The following is a 19,988-nucleotide window of genomic DNA, read 5'->3' as shown; positions in this document are numbered from 1 at the left end:
TAATCTCCATTAAATTAAATAAGAAATGAGTAGGTGAATATAAATCGTCATGTAAACCTAATTAATTTGTAAAACCTGCATATTATCCTCCTTTGATATATCAGTGTGCAGTGCTTGTACCCTCTTGAACATAGAGCTTCTCAACTTTGATGATAAAGTATTTTGTTTTCCTGATAGAAGATGGATTATGTACTACAAACCTCATAAAAATGAATCTAAATTAAGCTCTTAAAAACAACACCTTAATATTTAGATAGAGGTTCCAAATAGATCCTCAGCTCCAAATTATTGATCTCCCTGATAGTAGACAGCTAGGTACTTGTATTTTTGGAAGCATAGAAATCATCAGTATTCTTGGATACTTGCTGAAAAGAAAATTAGTTGTTTTTATTAGACATTACCCAGTCTTCTCAAACACAAACGGATCAAAATCTCCTTAGTAGGACCGCTGTTATATAGGTGCATATGAAGTATTATCACTGAGTTGTTTCTGAACTTCCTTTGTCATAATTCACAACAGCAGCTTTGTCTGAAAGGTTGATGGGAGTAGTTCTAAGGACTGTGAATGAACTAGAACAGGGTGATACTGACACAATTTATCCAGAAAGAAACAGTTGGCTTTACAATAGATCAGTGTTTTCCAGACTTGAGTCGCCTGCTGGTTTTGGACTACAATTCCCATAATCCCTGACCATTGGTCCTGCTAGCTAGGGATTATGGGAGTTGTAGTCGTCAAAATCAGATGGGGACCCAAGTTTGGGAAACCCTGCAGTAGATTATCTCTGCATGCCTACGTACATGAAGATTGCACATGCATGGGCTCTATGCATAGCCAGGATTCGACACCAGCATTTGAAGCTGTTAATGGAGTCGGTTTGGTGTTAACCATATTTAAAGTTGTTTCCAACACAGTCATTAACTGTGGATAAGGCTGACATTTTTTATATGCCTGTTGTCTTTGTCCATGGAGTTTTCTTGGCAGGGATACTGGAGTGGCTTGCCGGTTCCTGTTCCAGGTGGATCATGTTTGGTCAAAACTCTCCACTATGACCTGTCCATCTTGGGTGCCTTGCTCGGCATAGTTCATAGCTTCTCTGAGTTATTCAAGCCCCTTCGCCACGGCAAGGCAGTGATCCATGATCATGTTTGACCAAATTGCGGGAGGCAGTAGAAGACAGGAGTGCCTGGTGTGCTCTGGTCCATGGGGTCACGTAGAGTCGGACACGACTAAATGACTAAACAACAACAAGGCTGACATTGGTTGGGGGGGGGGTGACACAGGTAACTCTAGGACCTACATCAAATGCCTTAAAAGTGTGTCTGTACCAATGCACCCTTGCTATTTCCGTCTTGATCTTCCTCCTTTCTTCCTGCCTTGATTTTCTTTGTGCAGTTGGCTAACTTGGTAACATGTTCTCATGTCACACTGGGGTTTGGGAAGGCTCAGCCCAAATAAATGCAGCCCGAAGGGGGAGATGCAGCAACCATCGACCATTTCCCCCATACAATTCCCATTCAGGTTTTTTCATGTGATACCATGATTGTGAGGGACGGTGTAAGGAAATTAAAATCTTTCCCCAAGCTATGAAACCCATCTGGGTTGGTAAAGCATGAGACACTCAATCTCACAGTCGTGGGTTCAAGCCTCATGTCGGGCAAAAGATTCCTGCATTTCAGGGGGTTGGACTAGATGACCCTTATGGCCCCTTCCAACTCTACGCTTCCATGAAACCAGTCCTGTGCCCATACTGAGCACTACAAACCCCATTTTGCTTGGGTCTGGGGAGGCTTGAACCAGTTGCCTTCTTGACATAATGGAAAGCAAACTTGGGAACCCAGCTTCAAACCAAACAAATGAGAAACCAGCGGCTTAAAAAAGGATGGAGATGTAACTATTATCTTTTATTAAGAAACCTGAAACTAAAATGAGCAGACCACTGAAAAATAACCTGCTTTGGGGAATTAAACTCTGATCTTAGAGCAGGACAGTGATCTACCAGCAACCCACACTTTAAAATACATTTGTAACTTCTGCGATTCTCATTGCCAGCTCTTGTAAGTTCTTTCATTCTTCAAGTCAACGTCAATTAAGATTTTCAATACAAAGTGGAACATCTTTGCCCCATTCCCTTTCATACTACAATTGGAAGTAATGTTTTGTTCCAGGCTTCTTTTGAAATATTGATTTATTAGTTGTGTGGACCATGGTGAATCTATTTACTTGTTTTCTCTTCCGCCATAGGCCTAAACTCTGAGGGCTTGACCTGCTCTCGCAGATTAAATTCAAATTATGCAAACTGCTGCGTCGTGGGTTGTAACCCAATTAACAGGACACATATTGAGCACATGATCGTTAGTTTAAATGAAAGTTGTCAAACAGCCCGGCGCTCAAGATTAACGGGTCTACTTTCCAAATGCCTTTTGGAAGCCAGGAATTAGGACATCTCCATCTCCCCCCGGGTTTTGTACAGCATTGTCTTTCAGCCTGCCCTTCGCTTGGCTCTTTGTGTTGCTGGGACTGTAGCAAAATTAAGTCTCACTTTAGATTATAAGCTCCTTTGGGTAGGAACCTGTAAAGGACAGTGTAGTTAAAAGGGATAATATTAACACAACTGCGTAAAAAGCCACATTGCAAAGATTTCCTTTGCTATCTACTAAAATAACTGCTTGCTCTTTCTAGAAGCTAGAGTGCCATTGACGGCATGCAGTTGCGTCTAAACTAAGGATCAGAAGTGCACATTGGCAGGTGAAGTTTCTGAATTTCTAAGCACTTGAAAAAATACCAGTCACCTGTATGAGGTTTTTTGTCATTTGTCAGCATATGTCTGACAACAGGGGTGTAGTGGATGCTGTGCAAGCTGCACCCATGGTATACTGCCGGGTGAAGGCACCATTGCACTCTGGCCCTCAAACTGGTCCTGGATGATGTATAAATACATTGGCCAGGCCTATGCACAACCAATGTTTAGACACACACCCCCCCAGACAGATATACTTGTAATATATGTCCATGAAGAATGCTTTTATGTGTTTCTTCATTGAAGTATGTTGCAGGTAAAGGTAAAGGGACCCCTGACCATGTCATGGCTGACTCTAGGGTTGCGGCGCTCATCTCACTTTATTGGCCGAGGGAGCCAATAAAGCTTCCGGGTCATGTGGCCAGCATGACTAAGCCGCTTCTGGCAAACCAGAGCAGCGCACGGAAACGCCGTTTGCACTTTGACGTGCTTTTGAACTTCTAGGTTGGCAGGAGCAGGGACCGAGCAACGGGAGCTCACCCCGTTGCGGGGATTCGAACCGCCGACCTTCTGATTGGCAAGCCCTAGGCTCTATGGTTTAACCCACAGCACCACCCATGTCCTTACATTGCAGGTACATTCATACTTTTGTGGGTAAGTTGCTTGTGCATGGTGAAGGCTGACATTTCGGAAAAATGGCCTCATATTGTGAACATCTTCCTCGTTCCAGGACCTTCAGGGCAAGGTATCTACCGATTTAAAGGCCATATATTGCCGCTTGCGCGTATGAATGCGTGCAGCTCATATATAAGAAGCAAAATTGATGCATTGCCATATTTTGCTGCCCCTCTCTAGCATGCAAATGGTATGGTGAGCGCCGCATCTGAATTGCAAATGTTCCTTTTATGTTAATATAAATTTATATTTAAATCCCGGATCAAGGTAGGTGTCCACCCCATTATACATCCCCGAATCCTATTAGCATTAATAGGAATTATGCAAGCATGCTGGGCTTGACAACACAGCTGTTTGAGACGGACAAGGAGTTCCTTCCCTCTAGCTGTTCCATTTATGTATGATTCCCGTGACAAGACAAATCAGTGGTGATTCCACGCATAGGGTGGCTGCGTGCCAATTCATTAGCATGTTAATAATCCTTTCGAAATTGTCTCATGCTGTATTTTTCAGATTAACTTGTGTCTGTTCCGTTTGCACCTTTTCACGAGTGAGAGGTTGCTGGATTTATGCTACCTCCGTGTTCTGGGAGCTGTCGGCTCCCTCAAGCTTTGGTGCGGCAACACATTAAAGTCCTGGCCTTCCCTGATAAAGCGTTGCTAGTCTTGAGCACCATCACGCGTTAAAGTTGACTCCTTTTCTGTGTCATATCGCAGTCCCTAAGAGCAATCAAAAGATCCAGCCTATCATGTCCATAAACGCAGTGCATGCAGCAGTTAAGAGGCTGTTGTTGTGGTCCAAGACGTTCACTATTCAAATGTTGCCATTGGAAAAAGCCCCTTTTCTCTCAGCCTGAATATGGATTTAGAGCTTTTTCATGCACTGACATTGTTGAAGGTATCTTTCGGAATTTGCGTACACTCTGGTTTCCAAAGTTGGGAATGTTCAGCTTTGATCTTCTGCTGTTTGCTTTAGCTCCTAAGGGTTTGTTGGTATTAATATTTTATTGAAAAGTTTTCAATTTTAAATAAATGAAGGGATACAAAGAAAAATGAACGAAAAGAAAAATGAAAAGGCACAAAAATGTGTCGAGAAAGAAATAATATATGGATATGTGTGAAAAAATATCCCAACCCATACATTCTTTTCTAAAGTTGCAATTTTTATCTGAATACATATGTAACTATTAATAGCCTATTATACATTTTGTATAAACGCATTCCAAATATTGTCATATTTATCCAAGCAAAGTCTAATTTGGTAAGCAGTCTGTTCATAAGTTGTGAGTGATCATATTGCCAATCTATTCATTAAACAGGATCGTACCTTAGGAGATGCTAATGGCATTTTTTTTGGTGTGTGTGTGTGTGTGCACACACAGAGAGAGACTTTTACTTCATGTTTTAAAAGCTTTATAATATTTGTTATAATAGAGCGGTCATTGAAGTAAAATGTTGTTGTCTACCCTGAGCTCTCGGGGAAGTGAGCTATGTGAACTTTGGAACCAATGGTCTGTCCCTGGCTATTCATAAAAAATATAATACTTTGTGTACTGCCTCAAATAAAAGGTCCATCCAGTCCTTTTACCCAATAAAGAGGTACTGCAAGTAAGCTCACAACTAGGATGTGATGGAACTAGCCACCTCCTGTTTTTCATCTGAAGCTTCTGGTTAAGAGAGAGAGGTTTTCTCTCAACAAACCTTTTCTGGAGAACTTTCTTCTCCCAGGAATTCTACAGTGGCAGAAGCGTGAACACCATTCAGAATTATTCGAGGGTGAACTTAACTGAAGGTTGTTAGGTAGGTTCCATACAGCGTTAGAAATTGTTTTTAAAACATCTTTTGTTGGGCTGGTAGGGTTAAGAACTTGCTCACTTTACCATAATGTGCACTCTAAAACAGAAATCAAAATTAGTGCATGGCTGCTTCTTAGCCAAGAACAATGCCCCATCATTTTGATGGCTGCTCAGAGTTATTCCTTTCTCCCATTGTTCCCTGCCCGACTGCTGTCTTCACAAGCCCCTTGTGCTGTGTTTGGGCTGTCTAAGTAGCTTCCATGTTTTGTTACCCATGTCTTAAATTTTCCTCCATCAATGAGCTTGACCCTCGGTCGTCAGGACTCTGGGGAAGGGAGGCAACCACCCTTGTCTCCACTGTTCAAGGAAGCAGGATGACCTCGTACTTTTCCATTGCAGTATTCTGTAGAATACACAGGATAACTAATCTAGCACTGCCGTGAAGCACGAGAACACCAGTATGGCTGATAATTGCCCCATATAATAGTTTCATTCTGAAACAAGACTTCTGTGCAGTTTGAAAGCTTGCAACCCTTGCCAATAAAGACATGAGATTCAGAGAAAGGAGATTGCCTTAAACTTTCTGGACGTTATCAGTTTGCCTATGGCAGATGAAACCACTTATGCAACAATCGCTTTAGTTTAGCAAATTAGGGCAAATTTTCCCCTTATTTTTAGCTGTTTCTGGGACTATTGGCACAGTTCAGTTCTATATACACACATAATTTTGTGGAAACATGCTGAGCTGCATGCAGGTAATTATGGCCCTTTGATGGCAGGCAGCGTTAGAAAATGCAAAACCCAGCTATAGATTTGTGCTCTTAATTCCTGACTTCATAAGTATAGTTTCTGTGGGTTTTCTTTTACTGAATGCCTTCCTTGCAGTAATAACCTGAAAGTAGTCAGAAGTCTGTTTGGATTGTTTGTCCTTGTGTTTTCTTACACCCTATTAGTCTTCTATGCATGTTCCACTTCTTTTGAGCTCTTGGCAGGCTGTTCAGAACACCATTTCCTCCTTTTCAACCTGGCAAAGTCCAATTGTTCTTTGCTTACACTACACCAGCTTTTCCCAGAATTTAGCCTGGAGCTTGAATCCACCAGGGAGCCCCCTGTGTGTTTAGATTATAAAACTGCTTCCTAAAGGGATCTTGATTGAATTGTGTCCTCAGATAATGCTGTCAAACTGCAAGTTCAGTGTTGTTCTTTTTTAAAAATTACCCTATGATGTTACTCAGAACTCTCGTTACGCATAAATTGGGGTGTGTGTAATCTTTCCCTCACTTGATGACCATTTCATCAGTCCTAAAATGTATTTATTTTTATAGCCCACCCTCTTCTGAGAGCTTGTATGTAGGTAACAACCTTTTCTTATCTCATAAGAAAGCTGACTGATGCTGAGAGGTGGTTATTTGCACAGGGCCATTCGGACACAGCCAAGGCATGCTCTACTACTTAAATTTGGGTACGAAAAGTATTCAGATTTAAATGGTAAAGTACACACACGGTGTCAGCAATTGTCTGCCGGCTCTACGTGTTCACTGATGTCAGGGGTTCCCTGAGTGACTGCAGAAATTGTACGTGGGAGTGGACCCCATATCCATGTTTAACAGGCTGAAGCACTGTTAAACCTAACCCTCTTTTCAGTTGGGCCACTTGGTTATAATGCGTGCACTAGGCCCCTCTCTTTTCTCCCACCATGGCAGAAAGTTATAAACATGTAGCACCTTTTTTGCTTTCGTTCAGGTTTATGCCGGTCTATTGGAGTAAGCAACTTTCTTATTTCTCATTTGGAACAACTGAAGGAAGACTGCCAAGTAACCCCACATGTTAACCAGGTGAGTATACTATGCATAGTGGTTAGAAGGCTTTGACTAGGAAACTGGTGTTTTGGGCAGATGATGGAGAGCATGAGAGGACTTGAATCCAGCACCACACACCCAACAAAGTGAGGGCAAATCCCAAGGCAACAGCTGCTATTCAGTCCCACATTGAAGCTGTGCCTGCCCCATTCCTATATAATGGAACCCAAGGGCTGGATCAATATTCCTTGCTAGCCACATATAGCACCTATTTTGCCCATGTACTGTACTGATTTGAGCATTAAAGGTTTGGCCAGAAACTGTACACAGAGTTCAAGTCCTTCATCCAGTGAGAGCCAGGAGACCTGAACCTCCTGACAATCTGTTTCATTGAATACAGTGGTACCTCGGGTTAAGAACTTAATTCATTCTAGAGGTCCGTTCTTAACCTGAAACTGTTCTTAACCTGAGGTACCACTTTAGCTAATGGGGTCTCCCGCTGCCACCGCTGCGTGATTTCTGTTCTCATCCTGAAGCAAAGTTCTTAACCCGAGGTACTATTTCTGGGTTAGCAGAGTCTATAACCTGAAGCGTCTGTAACCCGAGGTACCCCTGTAATTCCAAACGAGGTGTTCTGCTATAATACTATAAGAGAGGGGGGAAGCTTCTTTATTAACTTTTTCCATATGATGCATAATTTTATAAATCTCTTATCCCATCCTTTCCATAATCTGCATGTTTCTTAAAACACACACATACACCAAGGTATTCCAATGTACTGATAATTTATGGTTGACCTTTTCTGCACTTTCCCCTCATTTTTCTTCCTTGGGAAATAACACACTGTTAGTTCTCTGGCATTTGGTGAGTCTGAAAGCTCCACCTGGAGTATCGCTTTTCCATTCTTCCTCAGAGTCTTCAACAGTAAATACTGGGCATACCCCATAGCCTGTTCAGGTGCAAGCAGCATGGGCAAACGAGCCACCTCCACCATGTCTCTGCAAACTGTAAACATGTGGTGCTGAATGCCACAGAGAGGTCAAGAAACTTCAAAGGTTGAAGAGATGGATGTGTCTGCTGTTTGAACCTTGTCTCTTATCCAGCCCGTCATTTTTGATCACAGTCGGTTTAGGCTGACTCAGCCTAGCCGTTGAGAGCCTGGTTTTTTCAGAGTCTGGATTGAGCAGATGCCAGGCTATTGTTCCTGACTATTGTTGCTTGGAAAGACAACATGTACTAAAGATGAGAAACAGGAAGCAGCCCTTCATCCTCCTCGGGGTGGACGAAATTTTCCACATTCCCTGTGTTGATGTCATGGTGCTAAACTAAGATAGCGTGTCGTCTTCTCCATCAAAAGTACGCAAAACGGTTAGGTCACTGGAAGATGTGTGACAGCTAAAGCAGCTTTCCCCCCAGAGAAATTATGTTGGATTTGTGCACATGAGGGGGTTGTGTTTTTCTGTCCAGGAACCGTGTCATTTTTTTGATTTGCTTAATCATCCATGCTTCAATTACGGGGAGGGGTAACATCAGAATAGTTCACGTTTTACTACGTTTTGCCACAGAATGACTTCTTGTGAGAATCTTGGGGTTATATTCGTCTCATATTCATACATATTTATTCCTTCTTCCTCTTGCCTGTCACCTCCTCCTATTCTCATATTCCTCAGGAGGAATTGACTGTTGATTTTGAGAGGTGGGACACCATCATTGAGCCACTCCAGCCAATAACGTCAGTTTGGATGGGGCACACAAACAGAACACAAAGTTCCTTTCACAGATGATTTGTGCAAGCAAGCGTAACTTATATGCCTTTTTTCTTTCTTCTGCCCACACTCTTCTTTTAATAAACTCCACATTTTCCTGACCCATGGTTGTAACTAAAGGTCAGGTTTCTATGTCAGCAGGTATACTGTGACAACTCTCTCCCAGTCTATGAAACAGTAAACTTTCATATTCTGCTCTAATCCCTAATAACACGTGGGTTGCATAGTCATAACCACCAATGGAGATTTCACCATATCTATTCATTTAAAAATGTGTGTGTGCATGCATGCACACTAATCACAAGCCTAATTAAGACTAATGAGAAATCAAGGACCATATTGTCCTTTTCCCATTCCTTTCCATTCCTTTCTTTTGGTGGGGGGGGGAGGTTGTGACCAGCTTGCCTAGTGGGACCATTTTTGGCATCAGCATCCAATACACTTTTTTTGCCCCATTCCACGTCCCTTCTAAAACTTTCTATGTTCATGCCCCTGGTACTCTTTCTTCTTCCACTCTTCTCCTTCACTTTCCCCCCTTTGACTGTTTAAGTTCCTTGGACCGGACCTTTTTTGTTTACTTTATACCATAAAGTTTACAAGAATATTGGCTGGATTAATGTCACAGTGTAACCAGTCCATATATGTCAGGAGGGAAGAGACATGTATGCTGTGTCTAAAATATATATATACTTAAGAACTGGATAAGTTGCTAAATAAGAAACTTCAAGTAAGAATTTAAAAAAATACAAATTTAAATTAATGGGATTTTCCATTTTAAGGATACCTCAGCCATGCTGTGTGTGTTGTTTAAGAAAGCCTATGTTTCCCCAAGTTGCCCCTCAGGTAGGATTTATTAACGTGCTACTGCTGCACCTTTGGGAGGGGGGATTCCTTCCCGTAGCCCTCTGTTAAGATTTATGAACAACCAACTAACCTAATGGAAGATTTTGATGAAAGCCTTACAAATGTGGTCAAATTTGATCATATGGGTTGGGTGAATACTTGCCAGGCTATTCCACAAGGCTCATCTCCACATAGCTCATGTGCTGAGATCATTTCATGATGGTAGAAGAGCAACTGTGTGAATTTTTCTCTGCAAAGAGGTGGAATTGTACAACTGAGGTGAAGGCAGGTACTTGTATAGTGGCATTTTGGTGATAGGCAGGTCATGGATGGCTGTGCTGTTCTTTTCAGAGAACATAGTGTAATCTCAGTTTCTTGTTCATAGGGGCATGGGAGAGGAGAAGGAGGAGGAGGAGAAAGAGGCAATGATCTTGCATGATTGCTGTCTTGGGACAGAGTTCTAATGCACCCAGCAAACTGCTCAAACATTACTGCAAAGAGTTGGTGCATCTCTGTAACTTCTGAGGATGCTGGCAGCCAGTGTACAAATTTTCCAGAGTACCATGTTTCCACCCAAGGGACTTTTTCCTGGCATTTTGAAGGGAAGAGAAAATATCAATATCAATTTCTTCTTTCCTCTTTTTTTTTAAACTGATAGCACTCTGCCAAATAAGAAGTAACACTTCAGTTGCTTGACCTTTGAGTTGTGATAGATTAAAAGCTGGCGATGGTTTTAACTGCAAAGTTTCTTCTCTTTTATAAAAGGTTGAATACCACCCTTTCCATAGGCCTCAAGAATTAGTGGATTACTGCCGAAGCAGGAATATTGTTTTCGAAGGCTACTGCCCACTTGCTAAAGGTGAAGCCCTTAGTCATCCTGACGTAATTCAGCTTGCAAAGAAATATGGCAGAACTCCTGCACAAATATGTATACGCTGGAGCATACAGGTAAGTTCTAAAGTTGCAAGCATTCTTGGTCCCGTCCAGGTGCACCGAATCCGAATAGATATTGGGGGAAGGGGCTGACATCACACACAATGTGACATGTGATGTTTGTGCGTTGTGTTGCAGCTTGGCTTCCATTTCCAGCGGCTCCTCCACCTTTTCCTCCTTCTCCTGCTGCTGTCACAGGCTGGGGACCACTTCCTCTCCATGGCAGGAAGAGGAGGAGCCACCAGGTTCCTGGCTCATGTGATAGCATCATGTACAGCATCGCACCTGGACAAACATTGAGGGGGCCCAGCCCCCTGCTAACAAATATGGGGGGGGGAGGCTCAAAGGGGTTCAGCTCCTAGGAGCCGGTGTCCCTGAACCCATCTCTATTTTTAAAAATTGTAATTATTATTATTTATTATTATTTATACCCCGCCCATCTGGCTGGGTTTCCCCAGCCACTCTGGGCGGCTTCCAATAAAACACTAAAATACAATAACCTATTAAACATTAACGTATTTCCTGCCCACCCACATAAAACATGCCCAGTAATAGTAGACATACCTCGTGTGTCTCTTAGTGCCCTCAGCGTTAGGAGTACACCGATGTTTCAAGGTTGTTCGGTGGCTATTTAAAGTAATTGGCTTGAAGTCTAGACGTTTGTTGGGTAGAGAGATTGAAAGATACCTCGTCCCTGGGACTAAGTTTAGCTTGGCTGTTCCTGCCAGTGTTACACAAGCAATCTGTTAGTGGAAGAGATCCAAAGATTGAGCATCCTCTTCTTCTGTCAATGTAGAACTATGGTGGCTGAAATACTGGCCTGCAAGAAGTAGGGTGCTGTGTGGATTAATTCTTTGTCAATGCCACTGTGCCCAAACTTGACCTGCAGAGCTGTGTTTGATGAGCGCATGGTTCCTCCCTTGAATAGATATACTTGCAAGTCATTTCAGTATTAGTGTTTTATAGAGAGGCTTCTAATATTGTTATATTCGGAGACACATAGGACCCAAAAGTGACTGCAGACGTCTTGCTAAAGGAGGTATTTTGGCTTAGTGCAGGCTTCCTCAACCTCGGCCCTCCAGATGTTTTTGGCCTACAACTCCCATGATCCCTAGCTAGCAGGAGCAGTGGTCAGGGATGATGGGTATTGTAGTCTCAAAACATCTGGAGGGCCGAGGTTGAGGAAGCCTAGCCTAGCACTTCCGAACAGCAGATGAAGGGAGTAAACCTGTATGTGGGCTGTACCACTGAGGATAGGGGTTTACAGGGTTCATAGGAAACTAATACATCAGGGAGAAGAGTAGACTAAAATACTTCTCCCTGACACCTAGTTTCCATGTGCAGGGGTTTTTATATGGAAGAGCTTTCAGTCATTAGAATTCCCCACCTGGTACATTCCAGACACATGCTTATCATCTCAACTAAGCTGAATTGTTTCAGGTTAACTTAACATTTGTAAGGAGATGATTCACTGACAACTTCCACTAATTAGACACATTGACTTGGGTGAGATAGTTCTAATTCATTCTCCCACTCCCTCTTTCCATTTTCCTTTTAAAAATAGAACTTTAGGAATATATAAATTGTTTTTATTTTTCGTTCTAGAATGGCATTGTCACTATTCCAAAGTCTACAAAACCAGAGAGGGTCCTGGAAAACTGTCAGGTAAGAGCAGATTGCCTTGTGCCAGATGTACATGAATTATTGTACTTTGGACATAACTTTTCATTATTTTACACTCCTCCTCTGCCATCCCATGTCTATTAACATAAGATGGAATATTTGGGAATAACATGAGAATGAACCAGAACTTTAGCAAGCACACGTGTAAGGAAACAGTGAAAAGTTAAAAAGCTGTTGATTGATCCGAAACATCACAATCCCAGTGACAAAACATTGAGAAAATGGCAAGGAGCCAGGTGAAGTGGGCACCTCCATGAGAAGAACAAAAGTATAATCGATGCATTATTTAAAGAAATGTAATATAGCGTATTAAGGGCATCATGTGCTAAAAGAGGAAATAAATCCTGCAGCAATTCCCAGTTAAACCTAGACTAAAGCTAAATTTGAAACGGCTCAAGCTAAATTTGTATGTTTTAAAATGAGGTGGGCTAAAATGAAGATTTAGCCCAAACTGCAGGAGGCAGTGGAAGACAGGAGTGCCTGGCGTGTTCTGGTCCATGGGATCACGAAGAGTCGGACACGACTAAACAACTAAATAACAACAACAAAATGAAGATTTAGCCTTATAAGTAATAACCTAAACGTACTTCTGCCTGCTGAAACTCAAATTTCCTTATAGAGGGGATATCTCTCCTCTTTTCACTAGGCAGAAAAAAGGAGGAATTTGAATTTGATTGTATAAGTTTAAAAATCATGATTTTAGTAACATTTCTAGAGGTAAAGTATTAGATACCTCTTTTTTTTTAATTGATTCTGCTTGCTCCACATGTTGTTGTCAATTACCACTATGAGAGATTGTTCTCTTTGTCTGTTTCTGGTTAGAACACAAGAATATTTGTTCCCCAAAAGAAAAAAAGTTTGGTTTAGGATTAGAATGAAGTTTAGCTTTAGTTCTTGGGAGACCAAAGTGTAGAATATCCGTCCTCCCTTCCCCACAGGTGGGCGGGGTTTTTGGCACCGAGCGAGGCTCACCTGGGCGGGTACCACCCACCTGCTTGAGCTGGCCTTTTAACACTAAAGTGTAGATTTAGAAGGGGACAGTTCCCCTGCAATTAAGGAGGTGAAGGGCAATTATGTTTGCAATATGGGTGGGGTGGGAAGCAGAGTGAACCAGATTAGGATGGGGGGGGGGCTTAAGACCCTTGTACCCTTAACATGGGACGCGGGTGGCACTGTGGGTAAAACCTCAGTGCCTAGGACTTGCTGATCGTAAGGTCGGCGGTTCGAATCCCCGCGGCGAGGTGAGCTCCCGTCTTTCGGTCCCAGCTCCTGCCCACCTTGCAGTTCAAAAGCACCCCTAAGTGCAGGTAGATAAATAGGTACCGCTTTATAGCGGGAAGGTAAGCGGCGTTTCCGTGTGCTGCGCTGGTGCTGGCTCGCCAGCTGCAGCTTCGTCACGCTGGCCACGTGACCCGGAAGTGTCTTCAGACGGCACTGGCTCCCGGCCTCTTGAGCGAGATGAGCGCGCAACCCTAGAGTCGGACACGACTGGCCCGTACGGGCAGGGGTACCTTTACCTTTACCTTTACCCTTAACATAGCTTCCGGACAGTACATGTATTGAGGGTTTTTTTTTTTTTTGCATAAAGTTTGTGGACAGGATATATATAGTATCAGCTGTTTATTGAGCAGTCATTCTGATTTGATTGTGGCTGTCAGATGTTAGTGGTGGTTGCTTGTGAGTAACCAGGCAGGACTCCGACCTGTCTTTAACAGGTTTTATTTTGGTGCAAAACTATTTACAGTGCAGAACCATCAGTTCATGTCTGCCTCAATCGCTAGCAGAATCTGGGAGTGGTCGTTTCCGGGTCCTTTCCCAATATATGAGCTTAGTCACCCCCAGCCTTTTCCTTCCTTCTTTGCATTTTACACCTCTGTGCAAGGTGGGCGACGGAAGAGGCGTGCTTCCCTCCTGGCCGGCTTGGCAAGGAGCAGTGCTGAGGCTCCCAGCAGCATCCTCTAGCCCTTTCTCCTCCTTTCCCCACCCTCAGACTGACGAGGGGAGGCGGTGGGGCTCCCAGCATCCTCCTCTGGTCCCTTCCCCTCTTCCCCACTGGAGGTGTGGCTTTCCCAACGGCAGGAAGAGGAACTGCTTCTCAAGATTTTCGGAGGTTCCGTGTATCCCAACTGCCCCTCTGCCTCCCTTCCCTGTTCCGATGGCAGTCCCCTGACAGTGGGGGAGTTTTATCCCATACTTTCTAGTGCATTTTCCCATCACTTTCCTTACTGCATAAAGTCTGGAATTTTTTGAAGGGAGATGAAGTGGGTTTGTTGCGCAAGAGCGTCACACCCACTTTAATGGCACAGCCTGAATTTGCCAGTATGCAATTTAACCCCACTCACAAAATATGGCAGTCTGGAAGTGCCCTGTGTGTTGTTGAATTGTGCAGTGAGTGGAAAGCTGTTTTGGGTGTCCAAAATGGTTGCATTTAATTTCTAAAGACAGAACTTAGTGTGCACACATACACACAAAAATGAGGGTAAGTTGAAAGCAAGCTGAAAGGGATATTCAAGAGACAATTGTCTACAGGGCAACTGGAGGTTATTTAATACCAGAATACCAGAAGTACAGATGTAACGTGGAACACAAATTGGAAAGATACAAACAAGTCCAAGAGAATGCAAGTGTGATTGGTGAGCAAAGTCAAGGAGGTTATAAAAAGCAAGAAGGCTTCCTTTAAAAAGTGGAAGTCTTGGCCAAGTTAGAAAAATAAAAAGGGGCACCAACTCTGGCAAAACAAATGTCAGTTGGTGATAAGGAAATTGGAGATCACCTTGCTAAAAACACTGACACAAGCAACACATTTCTTTAAATATATCAGAAGCAGGAAGTCAGCCAGAGAAAGGCGGTTGGTTTCTTTGATGACAAAGATTCGAAAGGGTTATTGAAAGAGGATAGGAAGATTGCAAGGAAGCACAAAACTTATTTAACATTTTTTTTCAGCATGGGAGATGTTGGGCAGATACTTGCTCCTGAACCACTTTTTCAGGAAAGGTTTTTGAAGAACTAAGGCTGCAGTCTGCTGCACACTTACTTGGTAATGAACTTCACTGTACACAGTGAGACAGAGGATCACTCACACAAGACTGTGATGGCCAAGAGGTTAGATGGCTTTCAAAGGGGGTTAGCAAATGCATGCAAGTCTTATCGCGACCTTAGGGTGAAAGCTGGGAAATAGCTGGATAGATAGATAAATAAGTAGATAAAATTATCCTTGATAGTTAAATGGAACCTCTGTGTTCATAGACCAGTTGCTATGTTCAACTGAGGGAGAAGTCATGACATTTATTTGCATCAGCGTTTCCCAAACTTGGGTATCCGGCTGGTTTTGAACTACAGTTCCCATCATCCTTGACCACTAGCTAGGGAAGGTAGGAGTTGTAGATCAATAACATCTGGAGATCCAAATTTGGGAAACCCTGATTTACATGCTAGAAAGTGTATATTCTACCCTTTCCAATGCATTTTGCATCACACAGGGCAGCTAACAGTGACCGAACCAATAAAATCATACAATCAGCATATGAGCCGAAACAGATAAAATAAGGGCAAGTGCAGCAGATAAAAGCAACTAAAATTAGGGTTTGTTAAGGCCATGCTACACTGAACAGGAAGCAATTAGAAGGAGAAGGCGCAAGGAGGGTTCTGATTAGCTTGTCAGTTCACGCTTGGCAACCGGGCATTGCAGTTGTGTTTTTAAGCGTTTCGGTCGATAATGCAGTTTACCTGTATAGGGAAGCTTTTTAATGTGTGATGTTTTATTATGTTTTTATGTGTGTTGGAAGCTGCCCAGAGTGGCTGGGGCAACCCAGTCAGATGGGCGGGGTACAAATAATAAAATTATTGTTGCTATTATTATTTAAATGCCCCCCCTCGCCAAAGAAAATCAGCACAAATGAGGTGGTGGTGGGGAGGCAACACAGAAAGCATGGGAAAGCAGTGGGGGCTGGCAAAATATGCCATGAACATTTTGCCACGAACAGTCCCACAGATATTCCAGTTGGTCTTCACCAGTTAATACAGCGAACCAGTGCTTTAGTTGACTAAGCTACCAGTTTGAAGAAATAAATGCTTGCAATCCTGTCCTTTTAAAAACTTTGCTAAAAAACACACCTCAGGTAGTCCTGGGGAAGAAGGGATTTATTGCTTCTGAGACAGCCAAGGGAAGAGAATGACTTGTTCAGGATATGCCGGGTGCGTAGCGTAACAGTTGCACATCTAATGCTGCCGTCTCTGCCTTTATCCATGCACACAGCTTACAGGAATTCCCAGTTCAGGGAACCAAGTGAGGGAAAGGGGAGGCAGGCAAGGAAATGGCCTTTCACCATATGACATGCGCCGCCTGTGATCGAACTTCGTAAACTCTAGGAAAGAGTCCCTTCCTTACTGTCTGTGTCCATCCTCCCCCAGGAGCCATTCTAGCAGTTGTACGTGCCAACTGGTGTGTTCCAGGAACTAAACCTGTGCTTCTCAGAAAGCATATTTACAAGGAGGCATAGCTCTTTGTCTGGCTAGGAGAAAGGATTTTTTTAAAAAAACCTCCCAGCCAGGGAATCCCCTTTCTCCCAGAAGCTCTTAGTCTCATCAACATTCTGTGTATATTATGTCATCACTGTGTTTCTCCCCCAATGAACACTGGCTTCATTACATAGTCTTGAAAGTGTAAGACTTGTTATTTCGTTGTGGTTTTCTTTCCCAAGTTCTCCTTGACTTGGTGTTTTGACCCACATTTCTCCCAAAGTCATTAATGGTGATTTACAGGGGTGTGTGGAGAGAGGAACAGAAGTTATTAATGGATATTCCTTGGTTTTGGAACTGATCGTGGAATTATAGCTGTAGATGAGACTTCAGGGTCCAACCACATTGCTTTCAGGGCTAGCTGTGGAATTGTCTCCCGCAAGAGTCATTGATGGCTATTAACTTGGGTGGCCTTAAAAGAGGATTAGATAAATTGATGGAGGATAAGGCTACCATTGGCTGCTAGTTTTGATGCTTGTGGGCAGATATCCAAAGGCATCTGTTTGGCCACTTGAGAGCAGAATGCAGGACTAAATGTGCCCAGCAGTCTCTTTTTAAGTTCCTACATTACGTTCCTGCTCAGTTTATGTTGCACTGAGAGTGTGGGAAGTTGGGAACAAACAGTGATGGACGAGAAATGGCGTAGTACAGGCATGTCCAAAGTCCGTTTCAGGGGCTCAATCGATGTAATCCAACCTCCTTGACGGCATATGTCCTGGGGTCAAATCCTAAGAAAAGCTCAACAACTTTGGTTGGCCCTCACACATGTTCACTTCATCAAATATGGCCCTCTTTGAAAAGAGTTTGGGCACCCCTGGCTTAGTAAAACAGTCTAAATATATCAAATATTTAGACACATCATAGAGAGGAAGTCAAGTATTTTCCAAATTAAGTAGAGCTATGACATTCTAACTATCTGGTTGTAGATACAAACTCTTGAGCCAAAATTATGATTCAGGATGCCGGTGTGTTTTGAAGAAGCAGGCAGTTGGTTTTTATTGTTGCCTTGTATGTGTTCCACTAACCACATATACATTCCCCTTAGGTCTTTGACTTTTCCCTAGCAGAAGATGATGTTGCAATTCTGAATGGAATGCATGATGGGAGACATGTCTCCTGGGATCCAACCCCAGTTGTTTAGATGCCAAGGCTTGGATTGCTGTTGTAAGTTCCATAGTATCCATAGAAGGGACAATGCTGCTTTTGTAATGTATTCTCATGCAGTAATGCAAAATGAAATGAAATATTGCCTTGATAATTAGCTGTACAATCTGTTTGGGTGTGGTAATATGTAGCTTAATAACAGAGAAGGTAGAATTTACACTTTTCTCCCCCAAGCCCTTACAGTTTGACATCATCACTCTTCAGCCTCCCCACCAAGTTTGATACTTCTTTTTTCTGCTCCAGCAAAGCCCTGTCATTTTGTATCTAGCATTTTTTAAAAAATAAATAAATACTGTAATAATAATGGGTGGTATTCAACTAAGTTTGAGTATAGACTTTACATTCATGGGCCTAATTTAAAGGTAAAGGTAAAGGGTCCATTAGGTCCAGTCATGGCCGACTCTGGGGTTGCCGCGCTCATCTCGCTTTATTGGCCGAGGGAGCCGGCGTACAGCTTCCGGGTCATGTGGCCAGCATGACTGAGCCACTTCTGGCGAACCAAAGCAGCACATGGAAACGCTGCTTACCTTCCCGCCGGAGTGGTACCTATTTATCTACTTGAACTTTGATGTGCTTTTGAACTGCTAGGTTGGCAGGAGCAGGGACCGAGCAACGGGAGCTCACCCCGTCGAGGGGATTGGAACCACCAACCTTCTAATCAGCAAGTCCAAGACTCTGTGGTTTAACCCACAGCGCCCCCCGTGTCCCTTGGGCCTAATTTAGTCATGTTCTTTTCCGTCAACGGGTCTGTTCCAAGTAAAACTTGACGCAAAAAGCCCCTCCACTATTTCCTAAGAAACAGCCCTCAGGCATGAAGCATTCCTTAGATCCCTCTCATCCTTTCCATGCATGCCAGCACAGGATGTGCTCCAGAACTCCAGTAAGAAGCTCCCCATTCCTTCTGACTGGAAGTTATCCTTGACACCAGTGGGGACTAAAATTTCAGCATTTGCAAGCATCTGCAGAGAAACAGCCTCAGATCTGTAGATTCTGCAAAAAGAGAAGGACAGTTGCTATTTTGAATTCTCTAGTTCATTCTGCTTGGTTCTTCTGCACTCAAGCAACCCCAGAAAATTGTGCCTTTCTTGCCAAGGCCATCCAACATCTTATGGCAATAATAAGTGCCATAGAGCTAGTATCTGCTCTTTGGTCACCTTTGTTTCCCCCCAAAGTCAAGGGACACCAGAGCAAATTTTTATGCAAATAGGTGTGAACGAGTTCTAAAGAGTTCACTATAGAGAATCTGTAATAGATCTCGATGAGCCTGATCTGCGGAGATTTTCTAGCTTCGATATAGGCCTACCTGCATTATCACTTCCTGAGGCTCAGCTATGGGAATGAAGACTATCCCCATGGGGTCCTGCCATTCTTCCTCCAGGGTCTTCATGAAGATTCTGGTAGCCGTGATCACCCATCTCCAGATAGTAGAGAACAATATTCAGCACCCCAACCTCAACTCAGGGTCTTCAGGATGTGATTTTCATGCTTCAGGGGATGCAGAAACAAAGATTAAGGGATAGGAAGTGGGTATCACCTTCTTCACCTGATGGCCCCAATGTCCTTGGTAAATCTGATCAATCGGTTCTACAGTATTAGGAGACTGGGTTAACTGCTGGTAGTGCCAAATCTACTTCACCAGGACTCTTTTCTTCATCCTCAGCCACAGCTATTCCTCTTGACTGTATGGAGGTTGATAGGCAGATCTTGATAGCCATTAAATGCCCCTCAGGGTGAACTCCATTGATTTAGCCTTGATTGATTTAGCATTGATTGATTGATTTAGTCAATCTTCCACTGCTCCTGCTTACAACAGCTCCTGCTTAGATGTTTTGATTCTTGGGTTTGTTTCAGCTTCACTACAAGTTAATTTCGTTTTCATCTAGGTTGGATTTCGGGGTAAACATGATGTTATACACTTGACATTGGAACCTAGTATTAAAACTTGCATTAAAGTATATGTAGTGTATGTTTTAGACAGAGCCTCTGCCCATTGAATTATCAGCCTGGCATTAGGTATGCAGTCATGCTTGTCTGATATTTTCAGAGTTCCTGTGTCTAGAAGTGTATGGAAAGT

At 43.1% G+C, this 19,988-nt stretch overlaps 1 protein-coding gene across 2 annotated transcripts in view; it reads left to right on the top strand.

Moving 5' to 3' along the window:
* Window positions 1–19,988, top strand: part of LOC114598699 (glyoxal reductase-like) — a 68,627-nt gene that overhangs the window by 35,957 nt on the left and 12,682 nt on the right. The window contains exons 4-7 of one of the 2 annotated variants that reach the window (XM_028732658.2): window positions 6,952–7,043; window positions 10,382–10,564; window positions 12,155–12,214; window positions 17,796–17,914. In XM_028732658.2, coding sequence (XP_028588491.2) covers window positions 6,952–7,043; window positions 10,382–10,564; window positions 12,155–12,214; window positions 17,796–17,891 — 431 coding nt within the window. In that variant the 3' untranslated portion in view covers window positions 17,892–17,914. The remainder of the gene's footprint in view (window positions 1–6,951; window positions 7,044–10,381; window positions 10,565–12,154; window positions 12,215–17,795; window positions 17,915–19,988) is intronic. The other variant, XM_028732657.2, reaches the window with a different exon arrangement.

The sequence above is a fragment of the Podarcis muralis genome, chromosome 5 (genome assembly GCF_964188315.1).
Source record: "Podarcis muralis chromosome 5, rPodMur119.hap1.1, whole genome shotgun sequence".
NCBI lineage: Eukaryota > Metazoa > Chordata > Lepidosauria > Squamata > Lacertidae > Podarcis > Podarcis muralis.
Note: the sequence above shows the minus strand (reverse complement) of the source record. Positions and strands in the feature narration are given on the sequence as shown.